We start from the raw sequence: 20,356 nt of genomic DNA on the forward strand, positions 1-20,356 counted from the left end.
CCCCTGTCGCTGACCTACTACAGGGACGTGAAGCCCACCCAGCCCAGTGACCTGGCCTTGCCCCGGAAGGGCCCATTTGCAGGCCTGCCTCTCTGGGAACATTCAGGACACTGGGCTATCCTGGCACCCTGCTGTGCCCAGGGAGGGTGACAAAGGAGCAGCCCAACCACTGCCCTTCACCTCTGAGCGCCGCCCCCCAAAGCCCCCTTGGGAGCATGGGCCTCTGGAACCTGGAAGGCACCTGGCTGGTTTTTGGGTGGCAGTGAGGGGCGGCCCCCAGAAGGGGCGGGCAGCTTGTCTTGCTGGGCACATCAGCCCATCCACCCACCGACAGGCCAGATGTCCGTGCGGTGCCCCGGCCAAGCGTGAGCCGGTCTCCGTCTCCCTCCCTCCCCCCCAGGCTGGACCAGTCCATCGGGAAGCCCTCCCTCTTCATCTCCGTCTCAGGTGGGTTTCTGCATCGAGGCACCCTGGGTGTGGCAGCCCAGGCCGCACCCTCCTACCATCCTTCCACCCACGCCTGCCTCTTCCACCATCAGAAAGCGCATGTCTGGCAAGGAAATCCAGAGGGGGGGCAGGTAGACCCTAAGCAAATTGGCTTCAAACACGATTTACAGGGGATTTTCAGTTAGTGCAAGAACCGGCGTGCGTCCTTACAAATGGCGGGCTTTTCTAGGCCATTGATGTGAGTGTGGAACCGTGACCAGGACCCTGGGAAGGTGGGGGCCTGGGAGTGGGGTTGGGGGGTGAGCAGCCAGCTAGAACGTTGGGGAGCAAGGTGGGTGCTGCTCTCCAGCTCTGAGGCTCGGCCTCATGTCCTCCGGAGGGGGGCTGGGGGTCACACCAGGGAGGGCAGGGCCGGGCCAGTTCCTCGGGGTTGCCCTAGCCCAAGTTCAAGTGGGAGGTGCAGCTCACTCAGGGACAGGGCGGCAGGGCCCGCAGGGGCGACAGGCCTCCCCGGCCAGAGCGAGTTCCCCCTTGGGGTGGAATGTCACCTTTGTACAGCGGGCACCATCTCAGGCAGCCCCCGGGCAGGGTGGGTGCCTGTCCTCTGAGGCTCTCAGAGGTCACAGAACCGGAAAGGGTGGAGTGGGGACAAGCAAGCCAGCGCCCAGCCCACCCACTGCCGCCCCCGGAGGTTCTCAGCACAGAAGAGCTTCTAAGAGACATTCCCATAGGTTTGGGCCTTTGACCCTCACTCCCTCACCCCCATCGCCCTTCTCCCCGAGCCCAGTCGGGGTCACCTGCCCACCCCCCCCATCTGCCAGCCCAGGCGTCCCTGACTTGGGTGCTTTAACCCCACAGAGAAGAGTAAGGACCGAGGCAGCAACACGATCGGTGCCCGCCTGAACCGTGTGGAGGACAAGGTAGGCGCCCGAGCCCACGCCAGCTCTCGCGGGCCACGCAGCGTCGCTGCTGGCGGGCGGCGGGCAGCGGCCTTGGGGCCCAGACGGTGCCGTCCACAGCGGCGTTTCACTCTCCAGCTCTGTCCTGAGCGTGCAGGGCTTGGATGGTGCCCTAGGTGTCTGGGGTCTCCCTCCCTCCCTCCCTCTTTCCTTCTTTCCTTCCTTCCTTCCTTCCACCTGTGCTCGGTGTGGGCTCCCTGATGTAGGGCTTCAGCTCCTCTCTCATGTGCACTGGGCGTCGGTCCCCGCGGGAGGAGGACGCTGAAGGCCAGGCTGGTCTTAGACCTCTGACAAGTGGCATCATTATTGGCAAGTGGCACCGAGTGCCCACAGTTCCTCCCTGGCATAGCTGAGGACCGCCCGGTGCACGCTGAGGTGGGCAGTGTTGTCCACTGGCAGCCCCCAGCCCGCTTGCACTCAGGGACTCAGAGGTGCCGACAGGGACACGAGGGTGCATCGAGTGGGGAGGAGGGGTTGTGGGCTCCAGGACCCTCCTCCGCAGGGTCCTGACAGCAAGGGAGGTGGGGAGTGACGGCCGAGGCCCTGCTGGCTGTCTGGTGGGACGTGGACGCCGTGCCCCCTCCGCTCCAGGGCACCGGCAGCCTCGGTGGCCGGGACACCCCAGTGCCCGCCGGGCTCTGTGCCCGCGGCCCCGCCTCTCAGCTCCGGAACCCCCTCCCAGGGCATCCTGGGAGCCTCGGAGGATCTGTGGAATGGGAGGGGCGGCCTGCGCCCTTTGAAGTCGCCGTGGTTTGGAGCAGGCTGTTATCTTGCCGAACAGCTCGTTCATCTACACGGACTTTATCTGAAAGCAGCCGGGGGGCTAAAAATAGAGGAATTTCGGTTGAGCAGGGATGCGTCCGACTCTCGGTTTCCTGGGCAACGCCTGGCTCTGGCCCGTGTCCATCTCTGCTGCAGCTGGGCAGGCGGGCAGGGGCACAGCTCCGGGTTCCTGCCCCACCCCCCTGGCCTGGGCCTGCAGGACGACCCTCTGCCCACCAGCAGTCTTCCCTGGCCTGGGCGGGTACGGGGCAACGATCCTGTACGTGGGGGAGGGCCGCTGTCCAGGTGCCCACGGGGGCTCTCACTTCGGGCCTGGCCCTCTAGGGCTGTGTGACGCCAACACCCTGACCCCGTCGGAGGGCTGGCCCGTCTCCGTCAGGTCTCGGCGGGCCTGGTGGCTCTCCTGTGCCCAGGCAGGTGGTCCAGTGGCAGATGCCCTGTCTGGCAGGATGGGTACTGAAGCTAGGAACGGTCAGCTGCCCAGGCTGAGCGGCATCAGAGGCTCTGGGGCCTGGACTCCGCCTCTCTGGTGACCCGTACTTGGCTTTCACTCTTCTCCTCGTGTGGGACCCGGGACTCGGGGCTGGCAGATTCCGGGAGAAGCAGCAGGTGGCCACGCCCAGTACAGCAGACCAGGCACCCGGCTGGGGGGACCGGTGGGGCGGGGCTTCCAGACATCAACGGATGCAGAGGTAGAGCCGGGGAAAGGACCCAGGGCCCCCCACCCCCACCCCCGCCTCCCTGCCCAGCTCTGGCCAAGGCAGCCTTCACTGACTGGCCCCCGCCGCTGGCAGGGGTCGTGGTGGCCCACGGGCGCGTGAGCCGGCCCCCACCCAGCAGCCCTGGGAGCGCCCCGCTGCCCTGTCATCCAAATGTGCTCACCCCTCCTCAAGTCCCTGCCCTGGTCTGGTTCTGTCCCCTGTCCCACTGTCCTGGGCCTCTCTTACGGCTCTGCCCACTGTTCCTCTGGACAGGCCACCCCTTGAAACCTAAACCAGAGCCTGGTATCCTCTGGGGGTGATGAAGGGTAGGAGACAGGGTTCCCTGGAGCCATCTGGCCGCCGGTGGGGGTCTGAGAGCCAGGGCTCAGCCCTTGTGCAGCCAGGGTCGGTGTGGCGGGCTGAGGTGCAGCCCACGTTGGCCTTGGGGATACAGAATTATGGGCCCACATTTCTTCAGATCTGAACAACAAAGGGAAGGGTTTTCTGGAGTCCCTGATCCCTGGGGGCAAGGTTGGGAGCAAGGCCCCTGGTGGCCTCTACCGTCAGGCTCTGCGCCCGGGACAGGGGCCGTTTCTGGGCAGCAAGTATTCCGGATGTTCCGCACACGCTCAGGGAGATGGGCTCTGTGTCGCCTTCGTCCCCATCCTGCCTCCCAGGAGCTGGTTCCGCCCAAGAGGCACAGTCATGCCCCTAGGTCTCCAGGCAGGGAGCAGGCCGTGCTCCACGCTGAATCTCTGCCCCGTGGACACGTGCTGGACCCGGGCAGAGGCTGCCGTGGGCCGGCGTCCAGCTCAGCCTGCCCAGCCCCGCCCCCGCTAGCCAATGCCCCCCTCGGGGACAGACCCTGGGAAAGGGCCCCGCCGGGCCCAGAGGGCACAGTGGCGTGTCCCAGGCCCCACGTTATCACCGCAGCCATCGGGACCATAAACAACCCCCCTCGCAATCCTGCTGACTGAGGGAAGTTGGGGGCAGGAAATCCAGCAGCCGTCCAGCCCTGGGAAGCCCAGCAGGCCTGCAGTGGTGGCAGTGCCAGCCGGCCCACCAGCCCCAGCCGGAGCCCCGGACCTCCCCCAACCCCACCGGGCTGGCCTCAGGCCGGAAGGGAGCCTGGCCCCCAACTGCTTCCTCATCTCAGCTCAGGCCCTCTGCGGTGACGGCGGTCCCGGCCCGGCGGCTTACTCAGCCACAGGACGAGGGGCTTGGAGAGGAGGGGGAAGGGACTTCGGGGGGCACAGCGGCTGCCCCCATCCCCGTCCTGGGCGCAGGTCATTCTGAGGGTCAGTGGCCGGGCTGTCCACTTGCAGGGAGTCACCGGGGGTGGGGGAGGCCAGCTCAGCTTGTGCAGGGGGGCCTCTGTTTCCCGGCGAGGAGTCTCCTTCCCATGTCCAGTCCAGGGGCCACATGGGCTGGAGGGCCCCCCACACTTCCTTCTCTCCGGGGTCCTGCAGCCTCGTTGCAGCTCGCACTCCTGCTCAGAGCCCCCCACCCGCCCTCAGGATGCCCCCGTCCCTGGCCCGGGCTGGCTGTGCAGGCCTGCCTCGCTCCGGGGGCATGGGGAGCAGACACAGCGTTCCCCCGCCGCAGCCTGCCGCCCGCTGGCCCGGGGAGCCCGCTGGCCCGGGGAGCCCGCTGGCCCCCTTAGCTGTGCGAGGAGAGGGCTTGAACTGCTTTGTCGCGTTGCGTTCTCTACCCTGGCAAGGACTCGTTTGACCAAATGAAGTCTCTTTTACCAGTGGGGAAACTGAGGCCCGGAGAGGTTGAGCGGTTGCCTAGTTAGCTGGTTAGGTAAAGAGCTGGTCCCGGCGGAAGCCGCAGACAGAAGGGGAGATGAGGTGGAGAGAGACAGAAGAAAGCAGGAGAGTATTGCCCAAACAGAAGGGGTCTGGTTGAGAAGAGGCCGCGCAGGAGCACTGAGGGCCAAGGTGAGGGCAAGCAGTAAGGTCCACGGGCGGCAGCGGTCAGATTCCGACACGCCAGGCCCTGGGACGGGTCCTGAGAACGCGGCCCCCAGCGCCCCGGCCCCTCCCCGTCAGGGCTGCTCCGGGGCAGGGACCCTGCGGCTCTCTGGGGACCCGATGGAGAAGTCGGCTCCCACCTTCCTCCCCCAGTGTGTATTCTTAGCTCCGTCCCCAGGACCTGCTGCAGTGTTTACATTGAGCCCTGTTTATTTTGCAAGCTCAGCTCACACTGCTTTTGCTGATATGAGGAACACAGTGGGCTGGGAGAATTTCTTTCTTCTCTGTTTTTGCCGGAAATGTTCATGGCTCAGAGCCGGACACAGGGAGTCCTGGGTTTCCAGGCCCCAGTTCAGAGACTGTGGGTGGGAAGGGCCCTTCCACCGCCCCCCAGCCTAGAACCCTAGCCAGGCACACCTTTCTGCCTGACAGGAATGCCCCCCAGCCCGGGCTCCCCAGCCCCTGCCCTGGACCAGGTAGGCCCGGTCACCCAGGACCTGGCGTCTGCCCCAGACCCCCGTCCTCCTGCTCTGTCCCCCTCCCAGACTTCTCCACCCACCAGGCCTAAAAGCAGGACCCGGAGTCCTAGTCATCCCAGCCACACCCCCTGCTCCTGCCACCACCCCGAGAGCCCCTCCAAGCGGCTCACCCTTGCACGCCAGCTGCGCGTCGCCCCCGCTGGGTTCAGGCCTTTATCATCTTGGGCTTAGATTATTTTTCCAGACATCTATGTGGCCTCTGGCCTCTCCCCGCCACACACCAGTCCTTCACGTTGTATTAGCTTCCTTACACACTGCTGAAACCCTCCAGCTAATATTTTCCTCAGAGTTTTTCTGTCCACATTTGTGGGTGTGATGTGTACTTACAGTGTCCTCGTTGGGTTATGGTAGCCCATGTACGTGAGCCTCACAGAACGAGCTGAGAAGTGTTCCCCCTTCTTCCATCTTCTAGAATATTCCGTATAGGGGGAGGATTCTCTTCCCCTGAGCATTTGGGGAAACTTGGAGGTAAAGCCGCCTAGGCCTGGTGCGTTCTTTGTGGGCAGGTTTTTCATCGAGTCAATGACTCGGATGGTTATGGGACAGTTGGGGTTTTCTATCTCTTCTTGTGTCAGTTTTGATAAGTTGCGTATTTTAAGAATTTGTACGTTCCCTCCTAGTTTTCACATTTATTGGCATTTATCGGCATTTTAGCATCCGTGTCGTCAGTGGTTAGGCCCCTTTTTTATTGCCAATATTGTTGGTTTACACTTTCACTTTTTTCCATTGGTCAAGCCTGCCAGCCAGTTGATGATTTTATTCATGTTTTCAACAAATTTTTGACCTAGTCGATCCTCTCGTTGGTCGGTTTGGTTTTGTTTCATCCACTTCTCTTTATTTTCTTCCTTCTATTTACTTGGGCTTAATGTCTTATTCTTTCTTTAACTTCTTAGGTTGGATAATTATGAATTCTAAAACTTTCTAGATTTCTAAGGTGTGCATTGAAGACTATACTTTTATTTTTCTCTAAATACCACTCAAACTTCACCCCCCAGGTTTTGATATATAGCATTTAATTTTAATGTTCATTCACGCAAAGATTTTTCTAGTCTCCATTATGACCTCTTGTTTATCCCAGGAGCTATTTTGGAATAGGATTTTTGTCATTGTTATAATTGTTATTCCTCTATCGTCAGAGAAAGTGATCTGTAGGGTATCAATCATTTTTTAAAATAAATTTATTTATTTATTTACTTTTGGCTGTGTTGGGTCTTCGTTGCTGCGCGGCTTTCTCTAGTTGCGGCGAGCGAGGGCTGCTCTTCGTTGCGGTGCGCGGGCTTCTCATTGCGGTGGCTCCTCTTGTTGCAGAGCACGGGCTGTAGGCGTGCGGGCTTCAGTAGTTGTGGCGCATGGGGTTCAGGAGTTGTGGCTCGCAGGCTCTAGAGCACAGGCTCAGTAGTTGTGGTGCACAGGCTTCGTTGCTCCGTGGCATGTGAGATCTTCCCAGACCAGGGTGGATTCTTAACCACTGTGCCACCAGGGAAGTCCTGTAGGGTATCAGTCTCTTGGAACATTTTGAAATATGTTTTACAGGTACAACACGTCATCAACTTTTGTAAATGTACCTTCTGTGTTTGAATACCATGTGTATTCTGAAGTTGCTGGGTACAGTGTTATACTTGTGTTCATTAGAACGAGCTTGTTAATTGTTTTGTTGAGATCTATATCCTCACTGGAATGTTTTTATCTTACTTGATCTATCATTACTGAGAAATGTGTTGAAGAGCCAACAATTGTGGAGAATTTTTCTAGTTTTCTTTATATTTCTGTCAATTTTCGCTTAATGTATTTTTAGAGCTTATGATCAGATACATATACTATCCAAATTTTTATATATTCCCTGCTGGAGTCAATGTTTTCTAATTCCATAACACCCGCTTTCTCTCAAGAGTGTTCTTTTTTCCCTTAAAGTCTATTATCATTGTTATACAAACCTAATTTTGTTTGTAATCTTTTTTTTCTAAGCTTTCTTTTGAGGTATAATTTACACGCCATAAAATTCACCCAATGTAAATGTCGGCAACACATTTTAGTAAATTTCTAGTTTGATGTGCAGCCGTCATCAAAGCTAAGTTTTAGAACATTTTTCAACACCCCCAAATTCCCTCAATTCCATTTGCAATCATTCCCAGCTCCCACCGCCAGCCACACTCAATCACTGACCGGCTTTCTGTCTCTGTATCCTTAAATTTCTATAAGGCTAGAAATTCCCCTTTTCTGGATGCTTCATATAAATGGAATCAGACAACTTGTGGTGTTTTGTGTTTAGTTTTTCTCACACAATGTAACATTCTTGAGGGTCATCTGTGCTGCATCATGTATTTCTTTTCTTTTTAACACTGAATAGTATTCTGTTGTATGGATCAACCACATTTTGTTTATCCATTTGCCAGTTGATAGACGTTTGGATTGTTTCCAGTTTGGGGCTATTATGGTCAATGCTGCTGTGAACTTTTATCTACAAGTCTGTGTATGGACATATGTTTTCATTTCTCTCGGTCAGGTTCCTAAGAGGGGAATTGATGGGTCATATGGTAAGTTTCTGTTTAACTTTCTAAAAAACTTCTAAACTGTTTTCCAAAGGGTCTGTACCATTTTGATTTCCCACCAGTAATGTACAAAGGTTCCACTCTCTCTATATCCTTGCAAATACATGGTATGGTTGGCCTTTTTTCTTTTCGCCATTCTAGTTGTGGGTTTGATTTGCATTTCCTTAATCACTAATGATGTTGAGCAACTTTTCATGTGCTTATTAGCCATTCATAGTCTTCTTTGGGGAAATGTTTATTCAACTCTCTTGCCTATTTTCTAATTAAGTAGTTCTGTTATTGAGTTGTAAGAGTTGTTTATATGTTCTGGATACAAGTCCTTTATCAGATATATGACTTGCAAGTATTTTCTCCCATTCTGCGGCTGTCTTTTCATGTTCTTAATCATGTCTTTTAAAACACAAAAGTTTTAAATTGTAAAAAGTCCAACTTATCTTTTCTTGTATGACTCATGCTTTTGAGGTTACATCTAAGACCTGTTTGCCTAATCCAGGGACATGAACATTTTCTTCTATTTTTTTCTCATAGAAGTTTTTAGACTCAACTCTTACATTTAGGTCTATGATTTATTTTGAGTTAATTTTGGGGTGTAGTGTGAGGAAAAGTTTGGGGGTTTTTTTGTTTGTTTTGGTTTGGTTTTTGGCTTTTGTTCTTTTTGCTTATGGATATCCAATTGCCTCGGCACCATTTGTTGAAAACGTTACTTTTCCCCCATTGAATTTTCATGGCACCTTTGTCGAAAATCAATTGAACATAAATATATGGGTTTATCTCTGGATTCTCAACTCTGTTCTATTGGTCTATATCCCTATCCTTAAACCCACATTACACTTTCTTGATTATCGTAGCTTTGTAATAAGTTTTGAAGTCAGGTAGTGTAAGTCCTCCAATTTTCTTCTTTCTCAAATCTAAGTGCACATTCTAAGTGCTATGAATTTTTATATGAATTTTAGAATCAGCTTGCCAGCTTCTACCAAAAAAAAAAGAGAAGAAGCCTGCTGGGATTTTGATAGGGATTGTGTTGAATCTATAGATCCATTTGGGAGAACTTGACATCTCGACAATATTGAGTCTTCTAATTCATGAACATGGTATATCCTTCTGTTTATTTGATCTATTTTAATTTCTTCCTGTGATATTTTATAGCTTTCAGTGTACAAATCTTACATATCCTTTGTTAACGTTCCCCCTAAATATTTTATTATTTTTGATGCTACTGTTAATGAAATTGTTTTCTTAATTTCATTTTTGAATTGCTTGTTACTAGTATACAGAAATACAATTAAATTTTGATATTAAGCTTATAAACTGTGACTTCATTGTTATTAATTTTAGTAAATATTGTTGTTATTGTTGTTGACTCCTTAGGATTTTCTACATACAGGATCATGTCGTGTGTGAATAAAGACAGTTTTAGGTCTTCCTTCCAATCTGAATGCCTTTAATTTCTTTTTTTTTTTTTTTTTTTTTTTTTGCCTAATTACACTGGCTTGACTGTCCAGTAAGATGTTGACTAAAAGTGGCTAGAGAAGGTCTTACAGGGAAAAGTATTCAGTCATCCACCATTAAATATGATGTAGATTTTCCTTAGATGCTCTTTATCGGGTTGAGATGTTTCCTTCTATTCCTGGTGTGTGTTCGGAGCTCTTGTCATGAAAGGATGTTAGATTTTCTCAGTTGCCCATTCTGCATCTTTTGAGATGGTCACATGCCTTTTAGCCCTTATTCTATTAATATGGTGTGATACATTAATTGATTTGAGGGTGTTAATCCAATCTTGTATTTCCCACTTGATCATGATATATCATCTCTTTTATCTGTGGTTGGATTTTGTTTGCTAAGATTTTGTTAGGAATGTTTGTATCTATATTCATAAAAGATATTGTTCTCTAGTTTTATTGTGACTTTTTTTTCTGATTTCGGTGTCAGGTTTTTTAATTCTTGTCTTTTTAATCCTGTATACACATTTTAGGTGCCTGTTGTAAACACTGTGTGGCTAGGTTTCTAAAAAATCATTGAATACATTTATACTTAATGTAATTTCCAATATATTTTGATTGATTTTCTAGCAATGTATTTTGTCCCTTTCATCTGTACTAAATTTTTTAATGTTTACTTCAGTCCTCTTTCTTGCCTCTTGTTGGATTGATGATTATTTCTCATTCCATTTTTTCTTCTACTAGTTTTGAAGTTATATGGCCATCCTTGTAGAGGTTAACCTAGGACATTGTAAATGGTTATATAATAGAGCCATTTGCTATATTTACCCACATCTGGAATAAAATAAGGACCTTAGGACATTTTAGTTTCAGTCTCTCCTGCTGACTTATGTATATGTCTTGTTGTATACTTTAGTTCAAGCATAATTAGTAGTGTTTTACACAATCAATATGTGTTTAAATTTACCCACCTGTTTGCCTCTTTTGTCCCTCATCATTTATTTTTCATCTCAGATCTTACATCTGGGGTCACTTTTTTCTGGCTGAAGTATTCATTAGAATTTCCTTGAGTGCAAATCAAAATCCCTCTGATCTTATTTGTTTTAAGATGACTGTTTTACTGCTGTTCTTAAAAAATATTTCCACTGGGTATAAAATTCTAGACCCTAGGTTACCAAAAAGATTTTCTGTTAACACACTGAAAAGATTGTCCAACTGTACTTTGACTTCCATTGTTTCTATTGAGAACAAAGATGACAGTGAGTCATTGCTCTTTGGAAGGCAATGTATTTTTTCTCTCTGGCTACTTTTAAGCTCTTTCCTTTGACTCTAGTGTTCTGCATTTTCACTATGTCGTGTTATTAATTAGAGAGTTTCTTCTGTTCATTCTGCTTGGAATTCAGTGAGTTTCCTTAATCTGTGGTTGGTGTGTTGCGTCAGTTCTGGATTACACTCAGCCACTATCTCTTCATACTTTGCTTTAGTTCATTATCTCTTCTGTAACTTTCATTAGACATTTGGTAGGCCATCTCAATCCCCTCTGTGTCTCTTAGTGCCTCTCTCTCTCTCTCTCTCCCCCTCCCTTTTAAAAAAAATCACTTGTTTCTCTGTACTGGGTTCTGGATAATGTCTTCTGATCCATCTTCCAATTCACTAGTTATTTCTTCAACTGTTTCTAATCTGCTGTTAAACCTATCCAAAGAATTTTAAATTTCGATGATTATTTTCCTATTTATGGAAATTCTATTTGGTTTTTACGCATACTTGATGGATCATTTTTATAGTATCTTTCCTTTCACTTGTATATTCAAACTTCTACAAAATTTCTTGAAAAATATTGAATATGGCTATTTTATATTTAATTTCTGGTATCTAAAGTCGTTGTGAATCGGCTTCTCTGTTTTTGTTTTTTCTTCTGGCTTTCATTCATGGTGTTTTGTTCCCTTTGAGGATTTCCCTTTTTTAACCATGAGTTCATATGTCTTAAAATGTATCTGTGGGGATTTTTGAGGTCTACTGTGAAGTTGAGGTTCTTGGGGCGGCAGGGGGGATCTACGTTCACCGCTTCCTTTGCTATACACGTGGGGGTATTACCAGCCTGGACTATAAATCCTGGGCTCAACGTTTTCAAGACCACCCAGGTGGTGTGCATTTGGGCTTCCAAGCTGAGCATGGACCAACTTGTGGATGTGACTTCTCAGGGCAAATATTGTTCCACTCCTGTTAGCGGCAAGACAATTTTCTATATGGTCGTTTCAGGGACGAGGTTATTTCTCATTGACCTTTACACTGAACATAGAGCCCTTTGAAGGTTCCAGCTTTACATAGGGCTCCGCTGTGACACTTCCCACCTGGGGCAGGTCTGGGCTTGGATACCTAGCTATCCATCACCTGTGAGACTGTGAAAACCAAAGCTCAAGTGTACTCAGTTCATCAAATGCCTCCAGGACACCTCTTACCTCTGTGGGCTCCACTTTCACTGCACATTCAGCCTCTGACCTCTCTTACTTCCTGGCTAGCTCGTCAAGGCCAATGAGTCTCATGGTCAGACAAACTCTTGTTCACTTACAGGGGACAGAGTCAGGGTTTGGAAGGTGGGATTTTTCTGGGCAGCCTGGGTCTGATGGCTCCTGTCCCAGTTCCCTGTACTGATTCCTGACCTTCCCGTGTTCCACCTCCCCATGAAACCGGGAGCCACTGGGCCGTAGTAACGTGTCTTGTTCACGCTGGTCCCTGGGGATCTTAGTGATCAGTAGGTCTTACGCTGGGACTCCAGTGGGGACTGGGTGGGGCCACCAGCCCTTGGTAGGCTGGACTGCGAAGGATGCCAGCCGGTCTTGAGCTGGGAGCCTCTAGACCAGGGGCCAGCAAACTGGGGCCCACAGACCAAATCTGGCCCCTGACCTAAAGAATGTGTGACAGAGACTGTACGTGATTCCCTAATGCCTATGATATTTACTATCTGGCCGCTTACAGGAAAGTGCTAAGCCCCAATTCAGACCAATGTTGTCCTTTAGAAATATAATGGGAGCCACAGATATAATTTTAAACTTTCTAATAGCCACATCAGAAAAAATAAACAGCTTAAATTCATTGTAATATGTTTTATTTAACCCAACAGATGAAGATATTATCATTTCAATATGTAATCAATACAAAAGAATGCTTAGGATGGCCCACATCCTGTCTTCAAACGCCAGCATGGGTTTTAGACTTCGAGCGCACCTCAGTTTGGGTGCTCTACTTTCGTAAGAACTGCTTGGTCTGCGTTTAGATATCATAAAATTTACAAGTTGAAAAGGCGGATGCTCATGCCTAAAGCATTCCGAACAACCATAGCTAAAGTCTTCCGATAACTGATTTGGGGATCTGTATTAAAATTTCATTGTGAATTTGTTAAAATTAAATCAAATTAAGGGCCAGTCCCTGGGTCTCACAAGCCACATTTCCAGTGCCTTTAGCCAAGCAGGTCTGGTGAACAGGCTGTTAAAGAGGCAGCTTCAGACTGTCATGTGCTTGTGGACAGAGGCGAGAGTGGTCCCCGAGCATCTGACCAGGCCAGGACCAGGGAGGTGCTGGGTGAACACCAAGAGGATAAGCAGATGCTGCTGCGGGGCAGACAGGGGTGGGGGCGGGGCTGGGGCTGGGTGGGAGGGAGCATCTTCTAGCCCCAGCATCCCCTCGGGACCTCCTCGCACCCTCCTGGGTTCCCATTCCTCAGGCTCTTCCCTGAATTCCTCCCTCGAGCCCCTCTGGGTCCATGACCCATGCCTCCCCAAGGGGCCTAAGGACCGTCCACCTGGGATTCTGGCTCTTATAACCACATCTGTCTCCCAGCAGCCTTGGCTCCTGGGGGGCCGTCAGGAACGGCATTCCCTGCGTGAGGCTCTGTTTCCAGGCTGCCCCGGACTCCGTGGCGCACCTCGTCACCAGCTGGGGCCGGTTGCACTGGAAAGCGGGGCGGCCTCAGATGGGCACCGATGGCCCTGCTCCCCCCACACGCCATGCCCAGACCCCCGACTTTCCTCTGCCCACCCCCAGCACGTCTCTCTTTGCTGGTGAGCTGCTCTTGAGTGGCACGGCCGTAAATAGGCGAGGCGTGGGGCCCCGCCGGATCAAAGGCCCTTCAGAAGCCGTCATTAGCTGCTATTCTGGGAACTGGTTATTTTAAGGTTAGTGTATTTTTTCTTTCCTGAGGAGCCGTCTTAGTGGATGGCAAGGTCCTGAGGTGCTGGCTCTTCAGTCAAACCACACAAGCCCTGTTTTGTCTAGGGTTTCAAAGATAAACCTATAATGAAAGCGTCAGTTGACACTGAGCGCCGCCATCCCCATTCCTGGGCAGAGGTGGGCGGGCCTGCCAGGGAGTCCCCGCGCCCCTCGAGCCACAGGGAGACTTGACGGGCCCCCGGGACGGGGCTGCCATGTTTCCGGAGGGAGCCCGAGGCCAGAGCCCCGCATTCTCACGGCCAGGGCAGCCCCCATAGGACTTGCCTAGAGCCTGGCTCGGGGGCCTTTTCAACAGCCGGCCCGGCTTTGGCCAAAAATCTGTGGGAAGATGCCCACCCCCACCAGTGGCCAGGGGGACGCACCGTGACGCCGTGGTTTAAGAAAATGGTCATACCCAGCGCTGGCACCCAGGTGGGGAAACAGGCATTCTTACACGTTGCTGGTGGGGACGCAAATTACGGTAGCGACAGAGCTTCTGGGAAGGAATCTAGCAGCGTCTGTTAACATTCAAAATACATGTACCTTTTGATCTAACATCTCTGCTTCCAGGAAGTGAAACCCCAGGGTCAGAGATCTATGTATCAGGACGCCTGTCACGCTCTAACTTGTGACCGAGAGACGTGGGGAGCCACCTGACTGCGGCGAGGGAAGAGCTGAGCAGAGGAGATGCCGCCCAGCTGTGGGCACCCGGCCCGATGTCTGTCAGTGGCTGTGGAGGCACACCTTTGATGAGTCGCTAAGTCAGAAAGCTGAGATGTCGAGAACCGCTGGGGTTGTCTGGGCAGGAGGCAGTCCGTGTGCGGCCGTGAGATGCTCCGTCCTCGTCTGTCCGAGGCCAAGGTGCCCCCTGTAGCCAGTGTGCGTGTTCCGAGGTATTTCAGGTAGAGATGTCGCATCCCATCCAGCTTCCTGCTCTGGCCTCGGTCCTCTGTCAGCTGGGACTGCTCTCCCACCAGAATGACTAGCCCCCAAACTCAATATCCTGTAAGCCCTACACCCAAGGCCCCCCCCCCCCGGGGCTCTGGGTTCACTCAGCACCCAAGCCTCCGTCACTAGTCGGAGCCCCCTTCCCCACAGGCTCTCCCTGGGCCAAGATGGGGGACACAGTCCATCGGCTCCAGGCCCCTTCCAGGCCCGAGGACCAGCCCCAAGCTCTTAACTGCTCCATCCTGGAAGCGACACACACATCGCTTCTGCTCCAACCCCACCCAGAGGAATGTGGGGAATGTGTTCCCCCGCAGGACCCTCTTGAGTCGTCCGTCTGTGTGATGGGACGTCCGTCTGTCTACCCATGTCCATCCAGAGGCGGCAGACACACCTGTGACTCGGGCCTGCCCACCTGCCCCTGCCCACACACTACTCACCTCAACAGCCCTCCCCATGGCCCGCGGCTCAGCCCTCTGCGCCCAGCAGGACCCTGAGAACAGCGTGGTGGCACCCAAGGGGCCCACCCGCGAGGTTTGGTTTTTGTGGGCCAAGCCCCCGCCAGGGTTCAGGAGCACCCAGGGAGACAGGCACGGAGGCAAGCTCACGTCTGGCCCTCTGACCCGCCGCACAGATGGGCACCCGGCCGTTGGCAGTAGACGCGTCTGCACAAAAAGGATGAACGGGGCGATGGGAGGGAAGTGTGATCAGCTGCAGGGTCTGAGCCGCCATCCGATCGCCCCTCCCTCCACCGGGTTCCCAAGGTTCAGGTGACCGACCGGTCTGGAGCCTGATTCCCCCTCTGAGGAGCTCAGGGGCCCCTCACTGAGGTCGGAGGACTGGGCCGCCCACCACACCTGTGAGTCCGAGTTTCCGCAGATGCTAAAATCACACTCCTGCACTTCAGAGGCTCGGCTTCCCTGTCGCCAAGGGAGGGCCTGCGCCGGGCAGGCTCTGAGGGACCTGCAGGCCTCCCAGGCCTCTCCATCCCATCAAGCGCGAGACCCTCAGGCCCCTGCGGTGTCCAAGGGGTTTGTTGCCAAGAGGCCATGGTCATGGTGGGGAGGTCAGAGCTCAGACTGGCCTGGAGCTGAACCGGCAGCTGGCACCCGGGCTGATGCTCAGGGCAGTGTGCCCGGCCAGCCTGTAGTCCTGGGCCTCTCCTGACGTAGAGGCAGGAAGGCTGGCCTCGTGGCTCGCCTCCTCCTGGCTGGCAGGAGCCGATCCCCCCGTGGTGGTAGCCTCACCCATCGCTGGCCTCAGACGCTTGGCCTCCCAGGAAGGAGCGTGAGTGCTGGCTTCCTTAGCCTGCTCTGGCTCAGAGACTAGGCATGGGGCCTGGCACGGGGGACATTCAGCACAAAGAGTGATCGTGGAGACTGCACCCCACAAAGCAGTATGTCCCCACCTCTGGGTGACTTGGGGGTCCATGGAGAGGCACCCGGTACCTCCCAGGGACGCCCTTGCCCGTCTGGGAGCCCAAGCTCTGCCCTGACCCTGAGCCTAAGCCTCCGTTCCCCGAGCTGCACCGTGGCTTCCTGCTCCCCACATGCGTGGCAGCGCCCCCAGGACCCTTCTTTCCCTCCTCTTTCCTGGGTGTTTCTCTCCCAGTCTGGCCGGGGGACGGTAACCCCTCCCCACAACCAGGCCTTCCCTGAATGACTCTATTTATAGACCGCAAATATTGGCCAGAAAGGAAATTTACATTTTTTTACAATTTAGCTCCAGTCTGTGTCAGCTTCTGTGGGTTGACTGCTTCTGAGAGAGGCGGGGGGAAGGGAGCAGGCGGGCAGAGATGTGTGCACTGGGCCCACGGGCCGCGCACGGCGGCCGGGAGCCCTTCTCAAGCCTGTTTGGTGGATCTATAATCAAGGGCCTCGCTGGGGGCGTCGGGCTAGGCAGACCATCTGGGGGCGCCAAGGGGTGAGGGCGGCCCCGAGCCTTGTCTTTGTGGCGAACCCTGCCCTGCTGCCTTGGCCGACCTCAGAAAAACATGTATTTGGATCAAAATGGGCCCTTTTTTAAACTTGTCACCCTGCGGGTCAGGGCACAGCCTGCCCGCCCCCCCCCCCCCCCGCCCCCAGTCCTGCATATTAAGCAGTGGCTTGGTCACCACCAAAAATAGATGTCCCAGCCCAGAGGCAGGGCTGTCCCGCCTGCTCCGGGAGGGGACCGGCCCGGAAAGGGGCAGCCGGCCCAGGCCCCAGCCCTGCCGACTCTGGAGACGGCAGGCCCGCAGGCAGGCGGCGGGGAGCCGAGTGGCCTGGTTGGGGACCACGTCCGCCAGGGGTCTGCAGCGTCTCCAGGGGTGGGGTCGGGCGGCAGCCACGGTGGGCCCCGGGCCCGGCGAGGTCAGAGCGCGGCCCACGCCTGCCCGGGGCCAGGTGGCAGGTGGATGCCAGCAGGTCCCCGGCCACAGGGCCACACCCGGCGCGCGGGCGGCCCCCTCCCCGCCCGGGGCCCGCGGGCCTGGGCTCTCACTCCACCTTGGCCGTCAGGGGTGCACAAAATGGCTGGCGCGGCCGTTTCTAACCGGGATGCGCGCACATGGCAGCGGCCTGCGGAGCTGTGTTTATTTTGCCGAGCGGACGGCCTTTCGTTGCCCGGGTTCCGAGCGCTCCAGAGGCAGATGGAAATTTTTGTGGATTAAACACGGGGCTGAGGCGCGCTGGGCTGTTTGGGTTGGCAGCGCTCCCTCCCCATCTCGTTCCTCACCCGCGCTCCCGCCCTCCTCACCGGAGCATCCATTCATGCCTCCATCCTGGGCCCCCTCCTCCCCTCCCAGCTCGGGGGCCTCCCTCACTCCTGCTGGCCCAGAGCAGGGCAGCCTCGGCACCCTCCCCGAGTCCGGAAGAGGCTGCAGGGTGACGGAGGGCTCACCGGGAAGGCCTGCTCCTCCGGGGCCCTTCTCAAGCTGGGGGCCCCTCTGACCACCAGATCCTCATCTATGAGATGGGAGCTGGTGTGCAGACCAGGCGACCAGCATACGGGGCACGCTTATGGGTCCGGCACCCAGAAAATGCCCAGTATCCAGGCTCTGTCACGGGTCCTGCCTCAGGAAGGCAAAAGCCACCAGGGAAGCATGAGGGGCAAGGCCTGATCCCTCGCTACCTCGGGAGAAGCTCTGCGTCCAGACAGGACCTGGACCTTTCTGAAAGGACTGGAGGGTATGCTGGTCTACAGAAAAGATCTCTGGGGGACGAGGAGCAAAGCTTGTGGACACCTGGGGAACCAGGTTCCACGCGGAGGGCGCAGCTCTGCACACTCTGCAGATGCCCTGCGGTGCGGCCGTGCCTGGCTTGTCTGAGCAGCCAGGGTGGCCGTGGGTTAGGGAGGAGCCTTGAGGTGGGAGCAGACAGGCAAAGGGGCCCTGTGAGCCACTGGAAGGACTCGAGGCTGCACTTGGAGGGAGGGGGGCTTCGGGGCAGAGAGCGCCGCGATCCAGCGCGTGTTTTAGCTACGCTGCTCTGGCACGTTGAGGGTAGACTGAAGAGGGGGGCAGGTGTGGCCGCAGGGAGAGCTGCGGGGCCGGCGCACACCGCTCCCGTCCCTCCCCCTGCCAGCCCCACCCTGGGAGGCAGGTTGGTCCGTGTGCCCAGCCCACTGTGTCCCCGCCGGCCGGGAGCCGTAGGTCAGGTCTCACACATAAAGAACCATCTGTGTGGGCAGCAAGGTGGCCACAGCCCGCCTGCCGCCCGCAGGGGGACGCTCTACCCAGCAGGCTCCGCCCACCCCCTCCCCGACGGGGCCTGCGGACACCCTGTCAGACCGCTAGCACCCACCCCTGGGTGGGGGCTTCTCAGGGTGATGTGAAGCCCTGGCCCGAGGTGCTGACACCACAGTGACCTGTGTCACCCGGCCAGGCTCAGAGCGGCACTGGAGATGGGGAATTCAGTGAGGCCCAGGCAGAGCATGTCTGGTGGGGGGGGGGGGGGTAGGCGGCACAGCTGCAATGGGATCCAATATCACAGGCCCCCGTGTGTGGCCCACCTGGGTGCACCCGGCAGCATGGGGTCTTGGTTTTAAGCCTTTACAATGTCACCTTCTGATAAGGGGCCACATCCGGCAACCAGGGTGGAAATTCGGAACCCTGTACCTTCTCCAGAACCCACGGGTGTCCCCACACATGAGCCCTCTGGTCTGGATGGAGGGACCGGAAGTCCCGGCCACAGAGACTAAAGAAGCCAAGGAAGGGTCACCGATGTCCACTGGGCACCGGCAACATCAAGGGTTGCCACTGTGAATGGGACGGGCTGGTTCCTGACCCTTGGAGCACATGGTTTGGGGGGGCAGAGGGGGGAATGCACGGAATGGCCCATAAGTACCTACTGCCCGGCTGAAAGAGGGCTGGACCGGATAGGCAGGGCCACCTCCGGTCAGGGGCCAGGGGCCTGGAGACAGCCAGGGGTGAATGAGGTGGCGGGTGGTGTGGCTGGAAGAGTTCCCAGCATGAGCAGCCGTGCAAAGGCCCTGGGGCCCAGGGTCATGGCTGTCTGAGGCTGCGAGAGCGGGCAAGGCAGAGCCTGGCCCTGTCAGCCGAACTGGGGACTTTAGAACTCACCCTATGAGCCTGAGGGGCAGGGGATGATACTGGCTTCCCTGGGAGGGGGATTAGAGGCAGGCGAGGGTGGGAGCCCCAAGAGTAGTGAAGGGCCGCAGTGGGATTAGGACACACGTGTGTGCCTTGGACTAGGGTGGACACCTGTGGGGTAGTAGCCCACAGTCCACAGGACCCGTCGGTCAACAGGACAGGCAGATGGAGGGGACGGGGTATCAGGAAGGACCAGGTTTCTAAGGAAAGCACCTGGATATGGGGGTGCTTTGCTTGGAGGGACGCCAGGGTGGGGCAGGTCAGGGGCAACCTCGAATTCCATTCTGGACGTGTTCAGTGGGCGGGTGGACTCCAGTGCTTAGAGATCAGGTGGAAAAGAAGGAAGGAAGGAGATGGGGAGATGGGGAGGCAAGGGTGGGCCTCCCCAGAGCCAGGGAGGGGAGGATGTGGCCCTGGGCTTGGCCAGGGAGGGGGTGAGGTGTGCTCTGATGGGGCCAGGCTTCCCCAGGCCCGAGCTCGGCCAGGCCCCCGGAGGTTGGGCAGACACGGGACCGTAAAGGCACAAGAGAGGAGCTGGTGTGTTTGGGGTTAGAGGGGGAAGCACCGCACCACTGACGTCCGCGGACGGCTTCCTAGGTGAAGAGGCCTTGGACCGGCTGTTCCCAGGGACAGGTGCCAAAGGCAGGGCACCCACTGTCCGTGCTAGGGTCACCGCCCACAGTCCTGTACCTGTCCCTCCCGAGGCAGGGAAGCCCACAGTACCTGCCCTTTGACAGCAAGAGAGCACCCGCGGGGCCGGATGTGCCGCAGAAGACCCGGGCTGGGCCCGGGCTGGTGCAGCTCACCAGGCTGCAGAGCTGCAGAGGGAGGGAGGGGGCGCAGGGGGGCACGGAGTCCAGACTAGGACGCAGTCTGTTTGATGACCCTCGGCACCTAAGGACTCGGTCACGGGGTTCACCTCCCGCTCCCACGCCTATGCAGCCCCATCTGCACCCGCTGAGGAAAGGCACGCGTGTCACCTGACTGAGCTCCGCCTCCGTCTCGCTGTCTCTCCTCCCTGCCCCCCCCCCCCCCGGGAGCTTTATGGATTAAACATCAGCGCCTTGAAGAGGTGGGGACACTCGACGCCCTTCCTGGGGCGTCTCTCTGCCGAGGCCCAGAAAAGGAGCGGGATTCACAGAGTGGCCCCGCTGCCTCTCCTGGGCCTGCGGCTGGGGGGTCTGCACCGCCTTCTGGAGAAGCACCCGACCCAGCCTCAGA

General features: G+C 55.3%; 1 protein-coding gene across 1 annotated transcript in view; it reads left to right on the top strand.

Moving 5' to 3' along the window:
- Positions 1-20,356, top strand: part of KCNQ1 (potassium voltage-gated channel subfamily Q member 1) — a 345,053-nt gene that overhangs the window by 275,102 nt on the left and 49,595 nt on the right. The window contains exons 14-15 of the mRNA XM_067747923.1: positions 401-447; positions 1,306-1,367. Coding sequence (XP_067604024.1) covers positions 401-447; positions 1,306-1,367 — 109 coding nt within the window. The remainder of the gene's footprint in view (positions 1-400; positions 448-1,305; positions 1,368-20,356) is intronic.

This window comes from Pseudorca crassidens, chromosome 9 (genome assembly GCF_039906515.1).
Source record: "Pseudorca crassidens isolate mPseCra1 chromosome 9, mPseCra1.hap1, whole genome shotgun sequence".
NCBI classification, from domain to species: Eukaryota; Metazoa; Chordata; class Mammalia; order Artiodactyla; family Delphinidae; genus Pseudorca; species Pseudorca crassidens.